Source organism: Mustelus asterias, chromosome 1 (genome assembly GCF_964213995.1).
Source record: "Mustelus asterias chromosome 1, sMusAst1.hap1.1, whole genome shotgun sequence".
NCBI lineage: Eukaryota > Metazoa > Chordata > Chondrichthyes > Carcharhiniformes > Triakidae > Mustelus > Mustelus asterias.
The window spans coordinates 157,685,839-157,713,147 of record NC_135801.1 but is presented as its reverse complement, the minus strand read 5'-3'; the positions used below and the strand labels follow the sequence as shown (position 1 = coordinate 157,713,147).

At 42.5% G+C, this 27,309-nt stretch overlaps 1 protein-coding gene across 2 annotated transcripts in view; it reads right to left on the bottom strand.

The window, feature by feature from the left end:
* Positions 1–23,694, bottom strand: part of LOC144499539 (Golgi phosphoprotein 3) — a 77,225-nt gene extending 53,531 nt beyond the window's left edge. For both annotated transcript variants that reach the window (XM_078221639.1, XM_078221631.1), the window contains exon 1: positions 23,264–23,694. In XM_078221639.1, the coding sequence (XP_078077765.1) occupies positions 23,264–23,461 (198 nt within the window). In that variant the 5' untranslated portion in view covers positions 23,462–23,694. The remainder of the gene's footprint in view (positions 1–23,263) is intronic.
* Between the last annotated feature and the right edge of the window lie 3,615 nt (positions 23,695–27,309).

Genomic DNA, 27,309 nt, shown 5'->3' with positions numbered 1-27,309 from the left:
TGAGGAGAATTCAGCATGGCCAATGCACCTAACCAGCACATCTTTCAGACTGTGGGAGGAAACAAGAGCATCCAGAGGAAACCCACAGGGAGAACGTGCAGACTTCACACAGACAGTGACCCAAGCCGGGAATCGAATCTAGGTCCCTGGCACTGGGAGGCAGCAATGCTAACCACTGTGCCATCATGCCACCCCGTGGTATGCCTATGGAATTCGCTACCACAGAAAGCAGTTGAGGCCAAAACATTGTATGTTTTCAAGGAAGAGTTAGATATAGCTCTCGGAATGAAAGGCATCAAAGAATATGGAGGGGGGGGGGTGGGTGGGGGTGGTAGGCGAATAGGCTATTGAGTTGGATGATCAGCCATGATCATAAGAACGGCAGAGCAGGCTTGAAGGGCCGAATGGCCTTCTCCTGCTCCTATTTTCTATGTTTCTACAATATGGTGACACAAAATAATGCAGAGGCTTCAGGGGACCTCGGGTTACAAATTCAGTCACAGAGCGACTTAACTCCTGGATCATCTTTAACTTCCTTTGTTTTCATTCATTCCTGGGATGCAAAAATTGCTGCTAATATCAGCATTTATTGCCCATCCCAACTGGCCTTGAGGAGGAGGTCGTAAGTCGCCTTCTTGAGCACAACTGAGTGGCTTACTAGCCATTTCAGAGAGCAATTAAGTGCTGTGGGTCTGGAGTCACATATAGGCCAGACCAGGTAAGGATGTCAAATTAGCTTCCCTAAAGGATATTAGTGAACCAGAGGGATGTTTACAATAACCCAGTGATTTCTAGGTCAACATCACTGATGATTTTTAATTCCAAATTTTATTTGATCAATTGAATTTAAATTCCCCAGCTGCCATGGTGGGATTTAAACTCATGTCTACCAGTCCAGTAACATGGACACAGTCTTACCATACTCCTAAACAGTTTAAAATCAATGCTATTGTTTGTTGTTAGCTTCACAAAAACAGCATTGTGCTTGTGGTTTGTCTTTCAGATGTATTAAAGGCATGAAATTCCTGTACTAGCACGGTAGATACGAACTGAACTTGACAGAGGTTAAGTCAAGTAATTTCAAACCCAAGCAGCCTTTTAAAAGTGCTAAACTTCCATTCGATGTCCCGAGTACTGAAAATTAAAGATTGCAAATGTGCAGTCTCACTCCCTCAGGTTTTAGCTGTTGTCTGTGATTTAAAATGCACCTTAGTTGACATTGATAATTTTACACTTTGATGTTCAGTCCGTATGCTATTAATTTCGTAATCCTTCAATCCAGTTGGTTAAAGAGATACAACATTGCTTTCTCTGTGCCCTTAGATTCCAGATGCCCTGCGAAGGGCGTGCGCTACTTTCACCTTCCACTTTTAGCAACTTGCTGACAAAATAATATGGAGATTAAAGAAAAAAGGCAATCTAACTAACAAACTGTACCATTCACTAGTCTGCCACAGCAATTTCTAAACTGTTGACACCAAACAGATATATCTTCTCCAAGGTTAGAACCACCCAAGGCTATTGACAACAATGTATGGCGACAATGAGTACAACTTTAGAGATTGGAGCCGATTTGTTGACCTCCTACAGACATTGACGACTTAATCAGATTCTTCAAAATTTGGATTATAAATGAGGTTTTGAACATAAAATGGATTCTTTAATATTTTTTCCTGTCAGCATTCCTAACACAGTCTATCAAAGAGGACTGTAATCAATCAATAACCTTATTATCTATGCAAAGATCTCAGCTACAACTGATTTGATTTGTCACATGTATTGGTATACAGTGAAAAGTATTGTTTCTTGCGCTATACAGACAAAGCATACAGTTACATAGAGAAGGAAAGGAGAGAGTGCAGAGTACAGTCATAGCTAGAGTGTAGAGCAAGATCAACTTAATGCGAGGTAGGTCCATTCAAAAGTCAGATGGCAGCAGATAAGTTGTTCTTGAGTCGGTTGGTACGTGTCCTCAGATTTTTGTATAATTTTCCTCCTCGATTATGCTGGCTGGTTTTCCGAGGCAGCTGGAAGTGTAGATAATGTCAATGGATGGGAGGCTGGTTTGTGTGATGGACTGGGCTTCATTCACGGCCCTTTGTAGTTTTATCACTGTCAATCAAATTTATCAATTTAATCAACCAAGAACTGGTACTAATTCTTTAACCCTCAAAGGCTATACAGAAACAAACAGCAAATAGATATTTGCATTGCTCATAATCTCACAATCATTTATCAATGTTGAATGAAAAGCCAACATTTGACATGATGAAGATGTTTGCTGAATCATCTGAAGTCATTCAACTGCAGTTAACACAAAGGCATCAGTATCACATCTTCTGGATGTCTTGTAGCCTAAACTATCTTATCTAAATGGAAAACTTGCTGCAGGAAGGCAGCTCACCACCACCTTCTCAAGTGCAAATAGGAATGGGCAATAAATATTGCCCAAGCCAGTGGCATGCACTACCCATGAAAGAATCAAAAAACATGATCTCCCATGTGTTTGTCAATTTCAGAAATTTGTCCTCCTGGCTAATCCATCTAACCTATACATCTTGGAACACTAAGGGGCAATTTAGCATGGCCAATCCACCCAACCTTCACATCTTTGGACTTTTGGTCCCTGTATATGAATATATGTAGCCTCTAGCAAGCATACCATTTGCCATGGCATCATTGACCAACTAGAGTAACTTGCCAACCGAGCAGCACCCCTTTTCTTACACAGTATAAATTGTTGTTCCCTTTGAAATTTCGTATTCTTGTATTGTCCTAATGTGGCCAAGTGGCCAATGGCTTGAGCAACTAGGTTCAACACAAAATTGGACAATCTAAATTCAACGGCACTCAACAGCCTCTGCAGCCAGCTCACCTCTGACCTGTGTTTGCATTTAGACTTGGCCTGTCCGAATTCCCTGATGGAAAGGGGCAATGTGCACTTGAGGGTAGACACCTCAGGGGCCCTGGAATCTTCCATATATGGAATCAGCAATCCCATTGGGTGCTGCAACTCCCGCCCGGTAATCTCATTAGCTGGAAGCCAGAGAACCTTCCAGAAGGGCACGAGAGGGGCATAAGAAAAGACACCGAGAGGCCACCTCCAGCAAAGCCTCAACTCAACCATCTATGAAGACTCAATCTACAGCAAAGACGGATGAGGACGTGCGAGACCAACCTTCGTGAAGAAGATCCTGAGTCAAGACATGAGAGAGCTCAGCGAATTGGACCCGGCAGCTCAGTCAAGTTCATCGACACGGGTAGTATCAGGAATCTCAGACAGATAGCAGAAAGCATTAAGTTATTGTGGGAATTGGGAGTTGTTTTCATATAGAGTTTGTATGATAAGGATTGGTTAATAAAGTTAGGTTAACCATGAATCGATTCTTGTCTCACGAGTAAGAGCATCTGGGTAAACAAGTTTTAGTGCAAACTGGTCGAAATGTCTAATTTTCAGACAACACTAATAAATTACTGAAAATAGCTGGTCACCCACTACATCTCCAGTCAATCTGGCAAAGATCATACCATTAAATTAACAAATCAAAAATGAGAACAAATACTTTGGCATCTTTTTGACTTCGGATTACCCATCCATTAGATAACTGATATTCATTGAAACAGCTATAAATGAAACATCAACTGAACAAATATCTTTCCACCCTTTTTTTAATCCCATGTCTTACCTTTTCTCCACCTTTGCTTCCCTTTTCCCCCTTTTTCTCAATTTTACCTCTCTCCCACCTCCCCCCACATCTTCATCTGTCACAGTTTACCCTCTGATTTCAGCTTCTCTACCATTTGGCCATTCACACCTTCTATTCTCTCCATGGACTGCCATTAGCACCTCATAGCCTTTCCCCTTTGTTTTGTGGCTATGACTCATCTTTCATTCCCTCACCCTACAGTATAAATATCTCTCAGTTCTTATGCCTTTTAGCTTTGACAAAGGTGTGGTAAACCACTGTTAGCTTATTGCCTGTGTGTGTGTGTGACATGCCTGGACATGCCCCTGCCGGCCCTGCCTGGGACTCCTCCCCGCCCTGGTCCAGGTATAAAGGTGACTGCTCCCCACCCCCTGCCTCAGTCTCTGGACCAGTTCATCAGCATGGGTGTGCTCCAAGTCTTTTGCTAATAAAAGCCTATTTGTTCTTGCATACAAACTAGTCTTTGCTTGATTGATAGTGCATCAAAAGGGTCATCTGGACTCGAAACATCAGCTCTTTTCTCTCCTTACAGATGCTGCCAGAGAAGGATGAGTGATGCATATTTGGATGGAAACATGAGGATATATAAATTAAATGGTTTTGTTTAGGGCAGAAGACATTAAAGGGATATTTAATAGAGGTGTTCAAACATATGAAGAGTTTTGACAGTAAATAGGGAAAAACTATTTCCACTGACAGATACAGATTTAAAATAATTGGCAAAGAGACAGTGGGCAAATAAGTAGGTAAACACTGCAGAATTGGGTTGAATGGTTTTCTACTATGCTGTATGATGCTTTGATTTTGCCTTCTATTACCAGTTTTGTCAATTATCTATCTTCCACCTATTTTCCTTCTCCTGACTCCTTTCCCTGATGCTGTTTCTCCCAATAAGCTCTTCATCCATATCATCTGATTCTAACAAAAGATCAACTTTAACTGTACTTTCTTCCATCCACAGATGTTATCAGACATACTGTGAACTTTCTTATAGTATATACAACAGAGAAACAGCCCAACTGGTCCATGAAGTTATTTATGTCCACCACACATGCCTCCTCCCACCACTTTTCATCTAACCTCATCATATATCCTTCCATACCTTTTTCAATCATGTGTTATCTGCTTTATCTTAAACGCATCCATGTTGTTCCTCTTTCAGGTACCATGCCTTAAGGGCACATTGCCAACCACAGATTTCCATTGGAATGATCCATGATTATGCTTGGCAAAGTACTGCAGTGGTTTGCTGTTGCTTTTTGCAATATGGCTGACCAGGAGAACTCCCCCTCTTACTACCTGCCATCAGGAATATTGGAAGGACATAAGCAGGTTGATCAACCTGTTTGGCCACATTATGAATTCACCTTCCATGATCATTAAGCCCTGAAATGGGACTTTAACAACAGATTCTGGCCTGGGGAGTTAGGGACACTACCACAACAACACAAGACCTCTCACATCTATGCTGGTGGCCTCAAATACAACTTTTGGTAGCAAGTTCCACATTCTAACCATTTTTTGGATAAAGGTGCTTCTCCTAAATTGTCTATTTGATTTATCAGTCACTATTTCATACATATGCCTTCCCACAACCCAACAAGCAAAAATATCCTTTTTAAAAATTAATTGATGAGATGTAGGTATCACTGGCTAGGCCAGCATTTATTGCCCATCCCTTTGAGAAGGTTGTAGTGAGCTGCATTCTTGAACCACTGCAGTCCCTGAGATGTAGGTACACCCACGGAGTTGTTAGGGAAGGAGTTCCAGGAATTTGGTATAGCGACAGTGAAGGAACGGCGACATATTTCCAAGTCAGGATGGTGAGAAACTTGAACGGGAACTTCCAGGTGGTAGTATTCCCAGGTATCTGCTGCCCTGTTCTTCTACATGGTAACTGTCATATCATATCAAGCATTTTCATAATCTTAAAGGCTGTCAGATTATCTGTCTTTCCTTTCTTCCCTTTTCTAGAGAAGAGTCCCAGCCTTTTCAATCTATCCTTATAGCATCAGTTTTTCACACTGCACTCAATTCTGTTATACTTGAACTGAAGAGTGCTTAAATTTGATACTCTTTCCAAAATGGAAAGTATTCTATCGCTTAGTACGAAAATCCTTCACATACTAAGCACAAAAATACAGGGACACAAAATTAAAATAGCATCTCCAAATGATGGGTTTCCTGGACTTCATAAGATCAAGAAAGCACATTTGCTCACACAAATGCAAATGAGTACTCAATTTAAGTCCTATATTTAGGTTGTTTAAATTACAGAATCCGTGATAATTTTGTAAAATTATTGGCTTAACACGACTAGCCTTGGACTTCTTTGGTGAAACAACATTTTATGAGGTAGAGATAGCTATGATTTCACAATAACCTTACCACTGAGCTAGCCATCAAAAGGCTACCATAAACACTTTCTATATGAATCCCAACATCCAAAAAATCAGAACTATTATTTGGAATGATATTTCTCTTAAATTCCAGGGTGAAATTACTTTTTCACACAGCATATTACTGACATACTAAATAATGTAGCATTGTATCTATTGACGGATTATTTAAAAATCAGTTTTGCACAAATCTCACGTTAGCACTTGGCAAGCAGCTACAATTGGCTTTGCACTGAATTAACCATGCACAGCTACTGCGTATTCAAATAAATTGTGCCACTCATTGTGTTCAATTAACCAAGCTACAATGTCTTTTTTTTGTCCCATATCCACCCACGACCCCAACCCCATATTAAAAATGTCAAATAGCATTTGGATTTTGTCAAGCCTATCAAAAGAACGTGGTCACAATCTGCTTCAAGCCTCAATATGAGCCTTCTAAAGAGGACGAGATTGTAAAATCAATACTGAATGATTATGGTCAAACCCAGATCTTAAGTGACCACAATGCACGACAGGATATTTAACGTATAAATTATTTATCTGCGGTTAGCATATTAAAAACCATGCATACAATAAACACTGATAATACTTTCTCTGTCACCCTTCATTGATTGCCTTAAACCAAATCAAAACTGATTAGATAAGTCACAAAACAAAATTGAGAAAACTGTGAATGATAAATGAAGGAATTATAAAAACAGGTACACTGAATGACCAGTCACGAGACTAATCACAAATGAGGTAAACTAACAAATTAAACACTTTAAAAATTGTCCATCTTTTTTACCCCTCAGCGACAAACTTTTTTGGGGCTCAAAAAAAGATTAGAAACAAATTAAACAATTACCCATTTTGCAACATAACTAAATTTACCCAGTAAATTATCCTTGTTTTAATACCTTCTTTAAAGGTATTTATTTGAAGTCATCCATCTTTCCCTGTGAAGCCTAGGTTTCAACTTGATCCTTTACAAGCAAATTGCTGTTGGTTGCCTCTCAGAATATACAAGGAGTCTAGGATTATTCCCACTGACTGATGTTAGGTCCATGAATTGTCTATATGAGAATTGCCAGAACTAGGAAATCATTGGCACATTTCTTTAACTTCAGTTACAGGCAAAGTTGCTAAAGTGGATCATTAGAAATACATTGTACAGTTATAGAGAATGGGTTAATACAGAATTTTACAGTACTGCTCTCTCACTAATCTGCTAGAATTTATCAGGTTGACAGATTTTGGTAGCCAAGTCTATTAACTGGTCAGTATCTTAATTTGCCAAAGGCCTTTAACGAGGTAGCGCAAACAAAGTTACCTAATAAAAAGCAGCCTTCTGTAAGATTAGCGGCTGAGTTTGTGTTTAGCATGTATTCATGGACAAAAGTTAATTATTATTGGCGGTTGTGCAAGACTATCAAAGAGCAATGTGTGCAGTTTTGGTCCCTTCTCATGGTGGCTGCTGTAGAAGCCCCAGAAAAGGTTCAGATGAAACCATTTACAAGGTCGTTGTGAACCGCAAAAGTAAGAGAGCTACAGCTTTATATGTGAGAAAAATTTCCAAAAGGAAGTTTTGACTGAGATCTTGAAAAGAACAAAGGATTAGGCTAAGTCCACATGGATAGATGATTCGAGTTAAATAGACACGCACATAAAGTTAAGCAAGCATGTTAGATTTACAAAGTACTTATTTTGACAGAGAATCATCAAATGTCTGCAACAAATTGCAGATGCACGCCACGCAAGGAGTGCAGATTTGCTGTAAGTACTCAAGTAGGAGCTGGAAGAGTTTGATTTGATTTATTGTCACATGTATTAACATACAGTGAAAAGTATTGTTTCTTGCGCGCTATACAGACGGAGCATACCGTTCATAGAGAAGGGAACGAGAGAGTGCAGAATATAGTGTTAAAGTCATAGCTAGGGTGCAGAGAAAGATCAACTTAATGCAAGGTAGGTCCATTCAAAAGTCTGATGGCAGCAGGGAAGAAGCTGTTCCTGAATCAGTTGGTACATGTCCTCAGACTTTTGTATCTTTTTCCCAACGGCAGAAGGTGGAAGAGAGAATGTCCAGGGTGCGATGGGTCCTTAATTATGCTGGCTGCTTTGCTGAGGCAGTGGGAAGTGTAGACAGAGTCAATGGATGGGAGGTTGGTTTGCGTGATGGACTGGGCTACATTCACAACCTTTTGTAGTTTCTTGCGGTCTTGGGCAGAGCAGGAGCCATACCAAGCTGTGATACAACTAGAAAGAATGCTTTCTATGGTGCATCTGTAAAAGTTGGAGAGTCGTAGCTGACATGCCAAATTTTCTTAGTCTTCTGAGAAAGTAGAGACATTGGTGGGCTTTCTTAACTATAGTGTCGGCATGGGGGACCAGGACAGGTTGTTGGTGATCTGGACACCTAAAACCTTGAAGCTCTCGAACCTTTCTACTTCATTCCCATTGATGTAGACAGGGGCATGTTCTCCTCTACGCTTCCTGAAGTCAATGACAATCTCCTTCGTTTTGTTGACATTGAGGGAGAGATTATTGTTGCTGCACCAGCTCACCAGATTCTCTATCTCATACCTTTATTCTGTCTCATCATTGTTTGAGATCTGTCCCACTACGGTGGTGTCGTCAGCAAACTTGAAAATCGAATTGGTGGGGAATTTAGCCACAGTCATGGGTGCATAAGGAGCATAGTAGGGGGCTGAGAACACAGCCTTGTGGGGCACCGGTGTTGAGGATGATCATGGAGGCGGCGTTGTTGCCTAGTCTTACTGATTGCAGACTGTGGGTTAGGAAGTTCAGAATCCAGTCGCAGAAGGAGGAGCGAGGCCCAGGCCACAAGTTTGGAGATGAGTTTCATATGAATAATGGTGTTGAAGGCTGAGCTGTAGTCAATAAATAGGAGTCTGACATAGGTGACTTTGTTATCTAGGTGTTCCAGGCTTGAATGCAGGGCCAAGGAGATGGCGTCTGCTGTGGACCTGTTGTGGCGGTAGGCAAACTGTAGTGGATCCAGGTAGTCTGGGAGGCTGGAATTGATTCATGTCATGACTAGCCTTTCGAAGTACTTCATAATGATGGATATCGGAGCCACCGGACGATAGTCATTTAGGTACCGGGATGATGGTCGTCTTCTTGAAGCAGATAGAGACCTCAGATTGTCGTCAAGAGAGGTTGAAGATGTCTGCGAATATCCCCGGCAGCTGATCTGCAGGATCTGAGTGCTCGTCCGGGTACCCCATCTGGGCCAGTCGCTTTCCATGGGTTGACCTTCGAGAAAGCTACACTGACATCTGCAATGGTGACCCCAGATACAGGTTCATCCAGGGCTTCCAGGGTGAAAGGCATGCTCTCACTGACCTCTTGCTCAAAATGGGCATAGAATGCATTGAGCTCATCAGGGAGGGTTGCGTTGGAGCCGGCGATTTTACATGCCTTCATATTGTAGCCTATGTCTTGCAGATCTTGCCACAGTCGGCGGGGGTCTGTGTGGCTAGCCTGGGACTCTAGCTTGTTCCAGTACTGTCTTTTGACATCTTTGATGGATCTCCTTAGATCGTATCTGGCTTTCTTGTATAGGTCAGGGTCGCCTGACTTGAACGCCTCAGACCTGGACTTCAGCAAGCAGTGAATATCCCTATTCACCCATGGTTTCTGGTTGGAGAACACACAGATTTGCTTCGTTGGCACACAGTCTTCTACACACTTACTAATGAAGTCTGTTACTGTAGCGGCATACTCGTTCAGGCTGGTTGCAGAGTTTTTAAATACTGACCAGTTGACTGATTCCAAGCAGCCCCATAGGAGATTATCCGATTCCTCAGACCAACATTGCACAACTTTTTTAGATGGATTCTCCCGCTTCAGTTTTTGTTAGTAAGCTGGGAGCAGGAGTACAGCCTTGTGGTCTGATTTGCCAAAGTGTGGACGGACAATAGAGCTGTAGGCATGTTTGATATTTGTGTAGCAGTGGTCGAGGATGTTTGGGCCTCTGGTGGAACAGGAGATGTGTTGGTGGTAACTCAGTAGTACGTTCCCGAGCTGACCGACATGACCCAATATAAAATTGTTTTTTGAAGTGGTATTAAAATTAGTGTTAGAAGTATTGATGTTAGAAGTATTATGGGCAGCACTGCTGCCTCACAGCATCAGGTCCCGGGTTTGATTCTAGCGTAGTTTTGTCAGGGAAGATCATGTCTAACAAAATTGACTGAATTTTTTTGAAGAGATGACTAGGGGTGCAGAAGAAGGCAATGCAGTTAATGTTGTCTACATGGACTTCAGTGAGGCATCTGATAAGGTGCCGCATGGGAGACTGATCAAGGTGGTAATAGCCCAGGGGATCCAGGGCAATTTGACAAATTAGATCCAAAATTGGCTTAGAGGCAGGAGGCAGAAGGTGATGATCGAAAGTTGTTTTGTGACTGGAGACCTGTGTCCAGTGGTGTACTGCAGGGATTGGTGCTGGGCCCCTTGCTGTTAGTGGTGTATATTAATGATCTAGACACGAATGAGAGAGATATGATCAGTAACTTCACAGATAACATGAAAATTAGTAGTGTGGTAAATAGCAAGGAGGAAAGCCTTAAATGACAGGAAGATATAGACGGGCTAGTCAAATGGGCAGCACGGTGGCAAATGGAAATTAACTCTGAAAGGTGTGAGATGATGCAATTTGGGAGGACTAACAATGCAAGGGAATACACAATGAATGGTAGGACCCTAGGAAGTACAGAGGACCAGAGCAATCTTGGAGTGCAAAGATCATTGAAGGCAGCAGGATAGGTAGATAAAGTGGTTAAGGCAGCAAATGGCACAGTGTAAATGGCACAGTGGCAAGCACTGCTGCCTCACAGCACCAGGGACCCGGGTTCGATTCCCAGCTCGGGTCACTGTCTGTGTGGAGTTTGCACGTTTGCTCCGTGTCTGCTGGGTTTCCTCCAGGTGCTCCAGTTTCCTCCCACAGTCTGAAAGACGTGCTGATTAGGTGAATTGGCCATGTAAATTCTCCCTCAGTGCACCCGGACAGGTAAGTGTCACACACCAGGTTAAAGTCCAACAGGTTTATTTGGCAGCACTAGCTTTCAGAGTCTCGGGAAAGACTGAGACTCCGAAAGCTAGTGCTGCCAAATAAATCTGTTGAACTTTAACCTGGTGTTGTGAGACTTCTTACTATGCTTACCCCAGTCCAACGCCAGCATCTCCACATCCCGAACAGATGCCAGACTGTGGCGACTAGGGGATTTTCACAGTAACTTCATTGCAGTGTTAATGTAAATCTACTTGTGACTAATAAATAATAATAAAAAAAGGGATATATGCCTTTATTAGCCAAGGCATAGAATATAAGAGCAGGGAGGTTATGATGAAGCTGTATAAAACACTCATGAGGCCACAGCTAGAATACTATGTGCAGATCTGATCGCCATACCATAGGAAGGATGTGATTGCAGATTCACTAGGATGTTGCCTGGGCTGAAATGCTTCAGCTATGAAGGGAGACTGGTTAGGCTGGGGCTGTTTTCCTTAGAGGAGAGAAAGCTGAGGGAGAGACCCTGATTGGGGTGTAGAAAATTAGAAGGACATAGATAGGAAGAACTTTCCCCCTTAATAGAGGGGTCAATAACCAGGGGACATAGATTAAAAGTAAAGGGCAGGAGGTTTAGAGGGGAGTTGAGGAAAACCGTTTTCATCTAGAGGGTCGTAGGAATCTGGAACTCAATGCCTTAAAGAGTGGCAGAGGCAGGAACCCTCATAATATTTAAGCATTTAGATGAGCACTTGAAACACCATAGCATACAAGGCTATGGATCAAGTGCTGACAAATGGGATTAGAATAGATAGGTGCTTGATGGCCAGCGCAGACACAATGGGCTGAAGGGCCCTCTTTCTGTGCTGTAAAACTCTAAGTCTATGACTCCATGACTATGGCTAATTTAATGTACTTGGCTGATGCTCGAGATTACACTCTGAAGGCCCAAATCAGAAAAGTACACAGTCAAAAAGCAAGTCTAGAAAAGGGTGGAAGAAAAAAATGTGGCACAAAATGAATTGGAGTATGAGAAAGCAAAATCAGTTACAGAAAGATGCCATTTTTTTTGTCCATGCTTGGAAATGAATTCTACTGATTATTGGCCTACAGCATATGTCAAATAAAATAACAGCATATCCTTTAGCTAAGCAATAACAGGGCGATAAGTTTGTAATGAAAAATATTCCTATTGCTACATTCACTGCCTTCTTCAAAATATTTAGTCTCTGAACAACTGTGGGGTAGAGTATCCACTTGTTCACACCCAGTAATATCATGCAATCTGGGCAGAATCAGCACATAAGATAAAGAAATTGGAAACACCAAATGGATTTATGGATCAGTTTGCTAGATCAGCATCCACATTGACATTGCGAGAGTTTACTGATTAGGTAAGGTTCTTCAACTTGTGTTGCACAAGCCCTAGCAGATACATATTTATTAGGAAAATGACTAATGCGCACCAATGAAATTGGTAAACAGTTTCAACGGTGTGTTTTTGTAGAAAGTAACTTTAATATCAGCTTAGTTACAGTTGGAAGGACCAGACACTTACTGGAAGAGCTGTGTAATGCATCCATTTTCAGCTGCATTAAATAAAACTGGACCACCTCCGCTCTTGAACTATATCAATACTTTCCCAATTCAAAGAAAAAAACAATTAAGTTCTCTTAAGATACCCAAATACACAGATTCATAGAAGATTTTATTCAATTACACAAATTATCATCAGAAACTTGAATTGTAATCTAACCAGCACAAGTGAATATAGGCACAATTTCCCGGTTACACTCAAATCTTAAATTCTACCCTTTTTATACTCATGATACAAAATGCATATTCCAAATACTGCTCCCCTTTCTAAAACTGCACTGTCTATTCAGCATAATGTTTCAGCAGGACAGCAATATAAAGCAAAATTTGATTGCCTTCATAGTAGACTATTTGATGTCTAATAACCAGCTTTCTTTAACCAACAAAACAACAGACTTTTTAAAATGGTCTTCCTTTTGGGAACTCTCAGACTAAGAGCAAAGGCAGAATTTGTTTCAAGGCAAACAGTATACAGTAACTGGTCTGGCAAGATGCATTAGTAATCCTCATGACCTTGGCTTTCGCCCCCATCTGTTTCTTATATTACACTAGACGGTTTGATTAAAATCAGGAATTCACCATGTAAGATTAACGTGCAATCCCAACATATTGTTTTCCACTAATAAAAACAGAAGATGCTGCAAATTCTTAGCATGTCTGGAAACATCTGTGGGTGGAAAATCAGAGTTAACATTCCAGATCAATAATGTTTCAAAATCTGAAATGTTGGGCTAGATTTTTGCAAACAAGGTTATTTCCTAACAACACAAAATGACACAATTTTTGCTCCGGGAAGCGAAGGTGTGACCAAGACAGTCCCAACAACCCTAAAGCAGCTCGAGGGTGGGCAAGTGGTGAGGCACGACTATTTAGAAGGACTACCTCATTCTCCTTGGTTCAAACATGGACAAAAGAGCTGAACTTCAGTGGTGAGGTAAGAGAGGCAGCTCTTGACATCAAGCAGCAATTGACCAAATATGGCATCAAGGAGCCCAAGCAAAACGTGTCAATGGAAATCAGGGATGAATTCTCCACTGGTTGGAGTCATACCTGGCACAAAGGAAGATGACTGTAGTGGTTGGAGATCAATGATCTCAGCTCCAGCACAGCAGTTAGCAAAGAACAAAGAACAGTACAGCACAGGAAACAGGCCCTTCGGCCCTCCAAGCCTGTGCCGCTCCTTGGTCCAACTCGACCAATCGTTTGTATCCCTCCATTCCCAGGCTGCTCATGTGACTAATGTGAAGCAGCACTGCTGCTTCACAGTGCCAGCAATCTGGATTCAATTCCCAGTTTGGGTCACTGTCTGTGTGGAGTTTGCACCTTCTCCCCGTGTCTGCGTGGGTTTCCTCCGGGTGCTCCGGTTTCCTCCCACATTCTGAAAGACATGCTGGTTAGGTGCATTGACCCGAACTGGCGCCGGACTGTGATAACTAGGGGAATTTCACAGTAACATCGTTGCAGTGTTAATGTAAGCCTTACTTGTGACTAATAAATAAACTTTATTTTGCTGCAGGATGCCTAGGCCTAATTCAGCTGCTTCAGCAATGACTTTCCTTTCAGAAGTGGGGGTGTTTGCAGATGACTGCGCAATGTTCATCACCATTTGCAACTCATCAAATACTGAAGAGGTTCATTTCCAAATGCAACAAGACCTAGATTAATATCCAGACTTGGGCTGACAAAGTGGCAAGTGCCAGGCAATGACCATCTCGAACAAGAGAAGATATAACCATCACCCCTTAACATTCACTGGTATTACCATCGCTGAACCCCCACTATCAACATTCTGGGGGTTACCATTGACCAGAAACTGAACTAGCCATATAAATATTGTGGCTATCAAAGCAGGTCAAAGGCTAAGAATTCTCACCTCCTGACCCCACAAAGCCTGTCCACCATCTACAAGGCACAAGTCAGAAGTGTAATGGAATACACTTCACTTACTTGGATGAGTGCAGCTCCAACAACACTAGAAGCTTGACACTATCCACAACAAAGCAGTCTGCTTGATCGCTACCCCTTTCACAAACATTTAATCCCTCCACTGACGAACAGCCATGTGTACCATCACAAGATGCACTGCAGGAAATCATCGCAGCACCTTCCATACTCTCAACCACGACCATCTAGAAGGACAAGAGCAGCAGATACTTGGGTACACCACCATCTGGAAATTCCCCTACAAGTCACTCCACCATCCAGGCTTGGAAATATATCACCGTTTCTTCACTGTTGCTGGGTCAAAATTCTCCCTCCCTAACAGCACACTGGGTGTATCTACACTTCAGGGACTGCAGCTGTTCACTTTCTGAAGGGCAACCATGGGCAATAAATGCTTGTCTTGCTAGCAACGCCCACATCCCGCAAATTAAATTTTAAAAAATCTCTGATACTATGTTCCAGTTGGTTTAAAAAGTATTCAGCCCTCCAGTTCACAGCCCTCACACACTCTCCCTATGCGCCATCTATGCCCACTCACCCACCCAATTGAGCCATATAGTAATAACGGCAAGTCTTGAAATGTTGAGGAAAAAATATCCTTTCAGAAAACTGCTTGGAAAGAAACTGTTCGCACATCAATCAGGCAGGGCCATTCATAACATGAATAACATGTCCCTCACTTCACATCTCTTAGCCTTATCCAAATAGACGTACGGGAATTTACAAAATGGAACCAAGAATAACTTATAACATCAAAGATGTCAATCAAAGCAAACACTCCACTTTCACCTGTCAAAACAGAACCTCTGCTGAGCTAATCCTTTTGAATTTATTGGGGCTCAGCCATTATTGGGGCTCAGCCATTAGGGTGGCACGGTAGCACAGTGGTTAGCACTGCTGTTTCACAGCTCCAGGGTCCCGGGTTCGATTCCCGGCTTGGGTCACTGCCTGTGTGGAGTTTGCACATTCTCCTCGTGTCTGCGTGGGTTTCCTCCGGGTGCTCCGGTTTCCTCCCACAGTCCAAAGATGTGCGGGTTAGGTTAATTGGCCAGGTTTAAAAAAAAAATTGCCCCTTAGAGTCCTGGGATGCGTAGGTTAGAGGGATTAGTGGGTAAAATATGTGGGGGTAGGGCCTGGGTGGGATTGTGGTCGGTGCAGACTCGATGGGCCGAATGGCCTCCTTCTGCACTGTAGGGTTTCTATGATTCTATGCATTTATGACAAGGCCATCTGGGAACTGTATCAACAGAGAGGTGGTCAGAAATTATGTTTTTCCAAGTGTTGTTATATGGTCTCTTGGTTCTCTAAATAGCACAAACTATGTGCACGGAAGGGATATGGACGGCACAGGAAAACTTATCTTTCGAAAGGATTCCAGAATCGCAACTCCTCAAAGGCCACAAACCACAAGTTGTCCAGAAGTTGTTCCAACACCACAAAAATTGTGGGGATATGAAATATCTACATCCACAATGGAGCCAGACAGATCAGGGTGTTTTCTCCCTAACCACTGGCCCAACTGCACGGAAATCCAGGCCATGAACTCTGTTTCTTTCCCTGTGGATGACGCCAGGCCTGTGGTATCTCCAGGATTTTGTTTTCATTTCAAAAATTTCCAATATCTGTAATATTTTGCTTTTGCATTGTTCTTCCCACCAATTTTTTCAAATCAGTATTGCAAGGAACACCATCACTACACAAGGAAAGTATACATAAAAGAAAGATTGAACAAGATCTTGAGAGTTTTTTTGTATTTAATATTCCAAGGCTGATCATGGAGCAGTTTCCATGGAAGCACTTATTACGTGTAGCTGTTAGACGAGATGGCAACATGTTTGGCTCAGCTTCATGGCTTTGCATTGACTTACCCTACAGATAATATAATCCCAATGCCTCAGCATATTCTTTGTAACTGTTCTGCACTACTACCAGTTGTCTATTTACTAGCTTCTTTCAGCACCAAAGAAAGACCATGTTTTAAGTTGAATTGTTTGTATATTTTGCAGAAATCCTGGGTACTAAAATTGTAATATTATTACCAATTATGTCTTCTCCACACCCTGGTTAGGCCTACCAGCAACCACATACTCAACATTTTTTCTCACTCCAAGGTGTAAAAGTAAAAGGATTGCTTCCCCTATATTGACTGGGACTCACTTAGTGCTAGGGGCATGGATGGGGCAGAGTTTGTAAGGAGCATCCAGGAGGGCTTCTTGATTGTAGATAATCCAACTGGGGAAGAGGCCGTATTGGACCTGGTGTTGGGGAATGAGCCCGGCCAGGTGGTCGATGTTTCAGCAGGGGAGCAGTTTGAGAACAGTGACCACAATTCAGTAAGCTTTAAAGGTACTGATGGATAAAGATAAATGTAGTCCTCAGGTGAAGGTGCTAAATTGGGGGAAGGCTAATTACAACAATATTAGGCAGGAACTGAAGAATTCAGATTGGGGGCAGATGTTTGAGGGCAAATCAACATCTGGCATGTGGGAGACTTTCAAGTGTAAGTTGATAGGAATTCAGGACTGGCATGTTCCTGTAAGAATGAAGGGTAAGTTTGGCAAGTGTCGGGAATCTCGGATAATGAGAGATATTGTGAGCCTAGTTCAAAAAGAAAAAGGAAGCATTTGTCAAGGCTAGGAAGCTGGGAACACACAAAGCAAGTGTGGAATACAAGGAAAGTAGAAAGAAACTTAAGCAAGGAGTAAGGAGGGCTAAAGGGGTCACAAAAAGTCATTGGCTAGTAGGATTAAGGAAAATACCAAGGCTTTTTATACATGTATAAAGAGCAAGAGAGTAGCCAGGGAGAGGGTTGGCCCACTCAAGGACAGGGAAGGGAATCTATGCGTGGAGCCAGAGGAAATGGGCGAGGTATTAAATGAGTACTTTGTGTCAGTATTCAAAGAGAAGGACTTGGTGGATGATGAGTCTGGGGAAGGGTGTGCAGATAGTTTGGGTCACGTTGAGATCAAAAAGGAGGTATTGGGACTCTTGAAAAACATTAAGGTAGACAAGTCCCCAGAGTCTGATGGGATATACCCCAGAATACTGAGAGAGGCAAGGGAGGAAATTGCTGGGGCCTTAAGAGAAATCTTTGTATTCTCACTGGCTACAGGGGAGGTCTGAGAGGATTGGAGAATAGCCAATGTTGTTCCTTTAAGGAGGGTAGCAAGAATAATCCAGGTAATTACAGGCCAGTGAGCCTTACATCAGTGGTAAGGAAATTATTGGAGAGGATTCTTCGAGATAGGATTTACTCCCATTTGGAAATAAGTGGACGTATTAGCAAGAGGCAACATAGTTTTGTGAAGGGGAGGTCGTGTCACACTAACTTGATCAAGTTTTTTGAGGAAGTGACGAAGGTGATTGATGAAGATAGGGCAGTGGATGTTGTCTACATGGCTTCAGTAAGGCCTTTGACAAGGTCCCTCATGGCAGACTGGTACAGAAGATGAAATCACACAGGATCAGATGTGAGCTTACAGAATGGATACAGAACTGGATCGGTCATAGAAGACAGAGGGTAGCAGTGGAAGGGTGCGTTTCTGAATAAGGGGCTGTGACTAGTAGCATTCCTCAGGGAGCTGTGCTGGGACATTTGCTGTTTGTTATATATAAAAATGTTTTGGAAGAAAATGTAATTGGCTTGATTAGTAAGTTTGTGGACGACACAAAAGTTGGTGGAATTGCAGACAGCGATGACGACCGTCAGAGGATACAGATAGGTTGGAAGCTTGGGCGAAGAGATGGCAGATGGAATTTAATCCAGACAAATGTGAGGTAATACAGATAGGAAATATACAGTAAATGGCAGGACGCTTAAGAGTATTGATAGGCAGAGGGATCTGGGCGTACAGGTACACAGGTCACTGAAAGTGGCAACGCAAGTGGAGAAAGTAGTCAAGAAGGCATATGGCATGCTTGCCCTCATCAGCCAAGGTACTGAGTTTAAAAATTGGCAAGTCATGTTGCAGCCTTATAGAACCTTAGTTAGGCCACACTTGGAATATAGTTTCAATTCTGGTTGCCACACTACCAGAAGGATGTGGAGGCTTCGGAGAGGTACAGAAAAGATTTACTAGGATTTGCCTGGTATAGAAAGCATTACTATGAGGAGAGGTTGGAGAAACTTGGTTTGTTCTCACTGGAACGACTGTGATTGAGGGGCGACCTGATAGAAATCTACAAGATTATGAGGGGCATGAACAGAGTGGATAGTCAGAAGAGTCAATTGCTAGGGGCATAGGTTTAAGGTGTGAGGGGCAAGGTTTAAAGGAGATGTACAAGGCAAGTTTTTTTTTAATGCAGAGGGTGGTGGGTGCCTGGAACACGCTGCCGAGGGAGCTAGTGGAAGCAGATATAATAGTGACTTTTAAGGGGCATCTTGACAAATACATGAATAGGATGAGAATAGAGGGATATGGTCCCCAGAAGCATGGTCGGTGCAGGTTTGGAGGGCCAAAGGGCCTGTTGCTGTGCTGTAACTTTCTTTGTTCTTTGTCATTTAGACCTGAATTATTAACTCCGTTTCTCTACACAAATGCTGCCAAACCTGCTGAGTTTATCCAGCATTTTTAATTTTACTTCAGATTTACAGCATCCATAGTATTTTGCCTTTATTTATAGGTTAGCTGATCCATAAGAAACAGAAGATCTAGACTAAAGAGAAGAAAATCAGCCTAATTCTCCCCTCCCCCACTTAGACCCAAACCTGATCAACTGCCAGTGACCCCTCCTGGAAATACATAATTGGATGATGTGTCATATCAGGACAGGATCAGGCTGAACTTCAATACCTAACAGTTAAAATATTCTGACACTTGTCCTATATTTACGTATGAAAATTTGTCATTTGAACAAAATAAAAGAGTGGCCATTGACCACAAAAAGACAAAGAATCAAAACGGTTTTAACACAGGAACAAGAACGTTAGCTGGAGTGACAAAAGTAGTGAAAGAGAAAATGTGAATTCTGTAAAATGATTCATCGCAACCACAAATACATGATAGGACCACTGTAACAATACAGTGGCAATTTTTGATTTTACTTTTCAGGGACACAATTGCCACGTTTTTAATTTATTTTTGGGATGCGGGCATTATTAGCAAGACCAGATTTACTGTCCATTCTTAGTTGTCCTCGAGATGGTGGGAGTAAGCTTGCTCCCCTAGCTGCTGAACTCAAGAGTAGCAAAGCTACTCCCACAGTATTCGTGGACAAAATATTCCTGGATTTTTACCGAATTGGAGGGGAACCCAGAGATGATGTTATTCCTGTGCACTTGTTGCCCTGGTCCTTCCAATGATGGAACTCAGTTTGTTGGTGTTGTCAAAGCGAAGGTGAGTCATTTACATTGACCCTATCTCAAATATCCAAACCCAGACTAAATAGGCTCAGGTTTTATTCAGCATTATTATTATTCTACCATCATAGAACTATTTCCATTTTATTCAAATCAAAGTTATTACAATTTTAATTTCACTAATTGTTTTTAGACTGGATATTTTTTAAATTTATGTTAATGGTAAATTTGAAATTAATTACAAATGTTAGATTGTAATTGACCAATTTAATCTCAACTACAAGTTTAAAACTTTTGCATGGACAAGCCTATTAATGAACAAATCTTTATTTATATATAGCACATCACATCCTCAATAATTCCAATGCCTTTTACATCCAATTGATTACTTTGAAGTACAGTGACTGTTAAAATCTAAAGATGAACTTGATCAAATCCACAAACCAAGAATCATTGCTACAACATGAAAAACTTTTCCTGAACCAGTTAAAAGTTAAATTCCTACTTTAAAAGTTCAAATGCAACTTCAAACCTATAATAGTTTGCCCTCAGAGCAAAAAAGTTGTGGTGTAAATGGTGTTTTCTAACTTTGTTTACACAAGTTGCACAAGAAAGATACTCAATAAATGAAGAAAAAGGTAAATACCATAAAATCAACATTTTTATAAGCAAACTTTGCTTTGGGCATGTCCTTTATTGAGCTACTGAAACCACAAAGTCAATGGACAAAACACAATTTAAATGATGGAAAATCAATAAGCTCATTTTTACACTGTGCTTGGAAAATTTGACAAGTTAGATTAGGACTACTCTGAAAAGTCAGTTATTAAACACCCTGGCCTAATTTCTGGAGCATTTTACTTAAAAATACAAACTTTCATTGAACAGTTAACAGTCAACAGCTGTTACAAGCATTTTTTAAAATTAAGACAAGCCATTTAGTCATGTTTAGAAATGCAGATTCTGAAGTATTTTTAAACGAGACTGACTCCTGTATCGAGGCTGAGTGTGTTACATTCATTTTGTAACAGCAAGTTCTACAGACATTCCAAAATTTCAGCAGTCAGGTTGCTACACTAAATGTATATTGTAGTAATTACTATGCTCGCTTTCCTTGATACCAAACCTCAAACATTTCTTTAAAAAATTACTATACTGAAAGTATACAGCATGTCCATCAATCTACAAAAATAACAGTCTAACATGTCATGAAAAGATTCTTTGTTGTTAGCTATGTTCACATACGAACATACATATTAGGGACAGATGGCTCTTTAGCCCCTTGAGCCTGCCTTGTCATTCAATAAGACCATGTCTGATGTAATGGTGGCCTCAACTCCACTATCATGCCTCCCCCTTTGAACACTTTGGATCTCTGATTAGTCATCAATTCACCTACTCTGCCTTAACAAAATATACAGTAACCTCACCCCCTACAACTCTCTGAGTTCCAAAGACTAACATTCAGAGATAAAATTATGCATGGCCTCTACCAACTCCATGCCAATCCTTCTGGGAGCTTAACATTTAAATCTTCCCAATCAGATTCCTGCCTCTGTCACAGTATTGAAGTAACTCCTATCAAAAATCACAAATGTTGTGACTATGGTAAACTATCCCTCCAGATCCTGTCTGCTGCCTTTGACACAGGCGACTACATCATCCATTTCCAACAACTCTCCAACATCTAGTTTGATAAGAATGCATCCAACTGGTTCCATTCATATCTATCCAATCAAATCCAAAGACTCACCAGTAATGGCTTGTCTTCCTGCTCCACACCATTATCTCTGGTGTCCCAAGGATCTAACCTTGGTCACCATTTTCATCTACAATACTGCCCATGACAACATCAACCAAGAACGCATCAGTTTCCACTTGTATATTGATGACACACAGCTGTGCCTCATCATCTCTCTCTATTCCTCACTATTTCTCCATTGTCAGACTCTTGTCCGACAGCCAGGACTAGATGAGCTAAGTGTCCCAAAATTTAGTTGAAGGAAAATCAAAACCATTGTCTTTGATTCCCACCACAAACTATGTTCCTTACTCTAGGCCTTTGTCTAAGGTCAAACTGCATTGTTTCCAGCTCCAGCATCTTATGTGACCCTTAGTTGAGCTTTGGCCACATAGTGCATCAAGACCCCTTATTTCCATCTGCATCTCAATGCCCAACCTCACACTTGCCTCACCCGCCACTGAAACCCTCATCCATGGCTTTATTACCTCTAACCGTGACAACTTCAGTACACTCTTGGCCAGCCCTTTGCATTTTAATTTCTGTAAACTTGAGATCATCCTAAACTCTGCCACCCTTATACTAGCTCATGAATATCCCATTCACCCATCATCGCTATGCCTGTTAATCTATACTGGCTCCCTGTTGATGCAACAATTTGATTTTAAAATACACGCCCTGGCTTTCAAATCTGTCCCTCAGTTGCCACATCCATATCCATCTGTCATTCCCTCTGGCCCGCAACCTTTTGTGCATTCTGCGCTCTTCCAATTTGGGCCTCTCAAGCATCTAGTTTTAAAATTGCTCCACCGATAGTGACCATTCCTTCAACCATCAATGGCCAAAGCTTCTCTTCCTTTAACTTCCTCCTTAAAACCTACATATTTGACGTGGCTTTTAGCCATCAGCTCCAGTGATTTCCTCAGGTACCTGGGTGTCAAATTTTGTTTTGCAGAAGTTGCTGTGAAAGCCCCTTGGGACTTTTATAAATAGAAACTGTTTATGGTCTCGTGTTATGAGCAGTGGTAAGGAATTAGTTGTAATTTCAGATGCCCAGTGTTTTTTTTTTAAATCTCCTGTTCAGTTCGATAAAAAAATGGCATGGCCTGTCCATTTAAGAAGCCACCGTAAGTATAATTTGCTGTACGGTGATTATTATTGCAATACCTGGCCCTGAATCAACATGCTACAGGAACTGAGCTGGTGTTCACTCACTGGGGGGGTATTGTGTACTTTTACCAACAACCACACTTGCTGTGCGGAAGCAGCCACCCCCCCCTCCCTTCACTCACATTGGGGCAATGCCACCCACCCCCTCTAATTCAACAGCCATTCCCTTCACTGTTGGTTCATGGCAATGTCAATCATCTCCAAAAAAAAACCTGCCTCCACCCCATCCCCCCCTGAAGTCCTTCCGTCCAGGTTAGGTTGACTGCTACAATCCTGGAGGCCTATATTTTCACACCAATCACACCGTGTGTTTTCTAAATACTCGGCAGAAATAAATCAATTTTTTTTTTGTTTCATCTCATGGAAACGGAATAAAACAAATCAGACCTCCCGGTCCTTCAGGCCCAACAGCAGCACCTCCTCCATCAGGGTCAGGCGAGTTTCTTTCGAGTCGCCTTTCTCGTCCTCCTGCTCCTGCTCGGCCCTCCGCTCCTCGTCGTCGTCGTCGGGGATTTTGTCTGCGTTCCTCGAAGCTTCGGTTTTCCTCTGGACGAGGCCGGAGCTCCTCTGGGTGAGAGTCGACATGGCTCCCAGGAGGAGGAGGGGTGGGCAGCCGCTGGTGCTTGTTGTCTTGTCAGCAGTGAGGCTTCATAAATTTAAGCGGGTGGGTGGATTGGGGGGGGAAGGGGAGGGGAGCGGTTGTTGTCGCTCGGTGCCGGCCGTACAGGGGTGAAAGGTCCGGCTGGAGGAGCCCGGAATCCCCCCCTCACTGGATTCACTTTCCAGCAAATATGGCGGCGGCTCGCTTCGGCCGCACTGACGTCACAGTGGGATGTGGGATGTGTCAGGCGCCGCCGCCGAGTGCTGAGAGAGGCGGCCGAAGGGGGGCGCTCGAGGCGGGGGAGGGCGGGGCGTCATGGAGGGGGCGGAGCAAGAGGGGAGAGGGAGAAGGGTGGGGTGTCATGGAGGGGGCGGAGCAAAAGGGGGAGGGGAGAGGGCAGGGCGAGAGGGGCTGGACACCCAAGCCAGGAGGGGCGGGGCGAGAGGGAGAGGGCAGGTTGAAGGGGCGGAGAGCCGAGGAGGTGGGGGCGGGGCACGAGTATTTACAATTATCTCATAGGATTTAATTTTGTTACTTTCCAAAGTATCTGAAATTTAATGCTGTGCCTCCACAAAGGGAAGTCTAACAACACCAGGTTAAAGTCCAACAGGTTTATTTGGTAGCAAATGCCACTAGCTTTCGGAGCACTGCCCCTTCAAGCAGTGCTCTGAAAGCTAGTGGCATTTGCTACCAAATAAACCTGTTGGACTTTAACCTGGTGTTGTTAGACTCCTTACTGTGTTTACCCCAGTCCAACGCCGGCATCTCCACATCATGACCTCCACAGAGGGCCATGGCGGCCAGGTCATTTAGAGTGTCTTTAAGACAGAGATAGATAGGTTCTCGATCAATAGATTGGAGAATGGGGATGAGAATCATATGAGCCATGATTGAATGGCAGAGCAGACTGCGAAGGGCCGAATGGCCAAATTCTGCTCCTATATGGTACAACACCAGGTTAAAGTCCAACAGGCTTATTTGTTATCACAAGCTTTCGGAGCACTGCACCTTCATCAGGTGAGTCATAGATGCTATAGGAAAGATACAAAAGGAGGTAAGAGAGGTGGAGGAGTTGCACTTTTGATTAAGGAAAACATCTCGGCAGTACTCAGAGGGGATATATCCGAAGGTTTGCCCACTGAGTCTATATAGGTAGAACTGAGAAATAAGAAGGGGGAAATCACTTTGATAGGGTTGTACTATAGGCCCCCAAATAGTCAGCAGGAAATTGAGGAGCAAATATGTAAGGAGATTACAGAAAGCTCCAAGAAAAGTAGGGTGGTAATAGTAGGGGATTTTAACTTCCACAACATTGACTGGGACAGCCATTGTGTTAGAGGGTTGGATGGAGAGAAATTTGTTGAGTGTATTCAGGAGAAATTTCTCATTCAGTATTTGGGTGACCCAACTAGAGAGGGGGCAAAACTTGACCTCCTGTTGTGAAATAAGGAAGGTGACAGAAGTGTTAGTGAGGGATACTTTGGGACCAGTGACCATAATTCTATTAGTTTTAAGACAGCTATGTAGAATGAAAGGTCTGGCCCAAAAGTTAAAATTCTAAATTGGGATCAAGTGAATCCCTTGAAGAGTATAGGGGATGTAGGAGTAGAATTAAGAGAGAAATCAGGAGGGCAAAAAGGGGACACGAGATTGTTTTGGCAGATAAGGCAAAGGAGAAGCCAAAGAGCTTCTACAAATACATAAAGGCCAAAAGAGTAACTAGGGAGAGAGTAGGGCCTCTTAAGGATCAACAAGGTCATCTATGTGCAGATCCACAAGAGATGGGTGAGATCCTAAATGAATATTTCTCATCAGTATTTACTGTTGAGAAAAGCATGGATGTTAGAGAACTTGGGGAAATAAATAGAGATGTCTTGAGGAATGTACATGTAACAGAGAAGGAGGTGCTGGAAGTCATAAAGCGCATCAAGGTAGATGAATCCCCGGGACCTGATGAAGTGTATCCCAGGACATTGTGGGAGACTAGGGAGGAAATTGCGGGTCCCCTAGCAGAGATACTTGAATCATCGATAGTCATAGGTGAGGTGCCTGAAGATTGGAGAGTGGCAAATGTTGTGTCTTTGTTTAAAAAGGGCTGCAGGGAAAAGCCTGGGAACTACAGGCCGGTGAGCCTCACATCTGTGGTGGGTAAGTTGTTAGAAGGTATTTTGAGAGACAGGATCTACAGGCAATTAGAGAGCCAAAAACTGACTAGGGACAGTGAGCACGGCTTTGAGAGTGGAAAATCATGTCTCACAAATTTGAAGGGGTAACAAGCTTATTGAAGGGGTAACAAAGAAGGTAGATGAGGGCAGTGCAGTGATGTTGTCTACATGGACTTTAGCAAGGCCTTTGACAAGGTACCGCATGGCAGGTCGTTGCATCACAGGATCCAGGGTGGGGTAGGTAAATAGATACAAAATTAGATGATGACAGAAGACAGGGGGTGGTTGTAGAGGGTTGTTTTTCAAACTGGAGCCCTGTGACCAGTGGTGTGCCTCAGGGATCAGTGCTGGGTCCACTGTTATTTGTCATTTATATTAATGATTCGGATGAGCAGATGTGAGATAATCTTTTAGAAGTACATAAGATAAATAGTACAGGTAAAATTAATCCAAAATAGGTTTTAAAATAAATACAGGTAGGTTATGGAAACAGATGTTTACACCAATTAAAGATAACTTTATGATTGCTATCAGGAGATTCTCTGGATCATTTGCATGTTTACTAAGTTTGCAGATGACACCAAGATTGGTGGCATAGTGGACAGTGAAGAAGGTTATCTAGGATTGCAACGGGATCTTGGTCAATTGGGCCAGTGGGCTGATGAAAGGCAGATGGAGTTTAATTTAAATAAATGCGAGGTGGTGCATTTTGGTAGATTGAACCAGGGCAGGACTTACTCAGTTAATGGTAGGGCATTGGGGAGAATTATAGAACAAAGAGATCTAAGGGTACATGTTCATAGCTCATTGAAAGTGGAGTCACAGGTGGACAGAGTGGTGAAGAAAGCATTTGGCATGCTTGGTTTCATTGGTCAGAACATTGAATACAGGAGTTGGGACATCTTGTTGAAGTTGTACAAGACATTGGTAAGGCCACACTTAGAATACTGTGTACAGTTCTGGTCACCCTATTATAGAAAGGATATTATACTAGAAAGAGTGCAGAAAAAAATTACTAGGATGCTACCAGGACTTGATGGTTTGAGTTATAAGGAGAGGCTGGATAGACTGGGACTTTTTTCTCTGGAGCGTAGGTGGCTGAGGGGTGATCTTATAGAGGTCTATAAAATAATGAGGCATAGATCCGCTAGATAGTCAATATCTTTTCCCAAAGGTAGGGGAGTCTAAAACTAGAGGGCATAGGTTTAAGATGAGAGGGGAGAGAAACAAAAGGGTCCAGAGGGGCAATGTTTTCACACACAGGGTGGTGAGTGACTGGAACAAGCTGCCAGAGGTAGTAGTAGAGGTGGGTACAATTTTGTCTTTTAAAAAGCATTTAGATAGTTACATGGGTAAGATGGGTATAGAGGGATATGGGCCAAATGCAGGCAATTGGGACTAGCTTAGAGGTTAAAAAAAGGGCAGCATGGACAAGTTGGGCCAAAGGGTCTGTTTCCATGCTGTAAACCTCTGACCTCTTAAGAACAGGATATGGCGCTCAACTCATTGATCGACAGCCAAGGCCATCCCCACACCCCCACCACTTGCCTTCAAACAACCGCGCAACCTCAGACCATTGTTCGCTGCAAACAATTTACCCTTCCGAACAGCGACCACGACACCACACAACCCTTGCACTGCAACCTCTGCAAGACGTGCCAGATCAT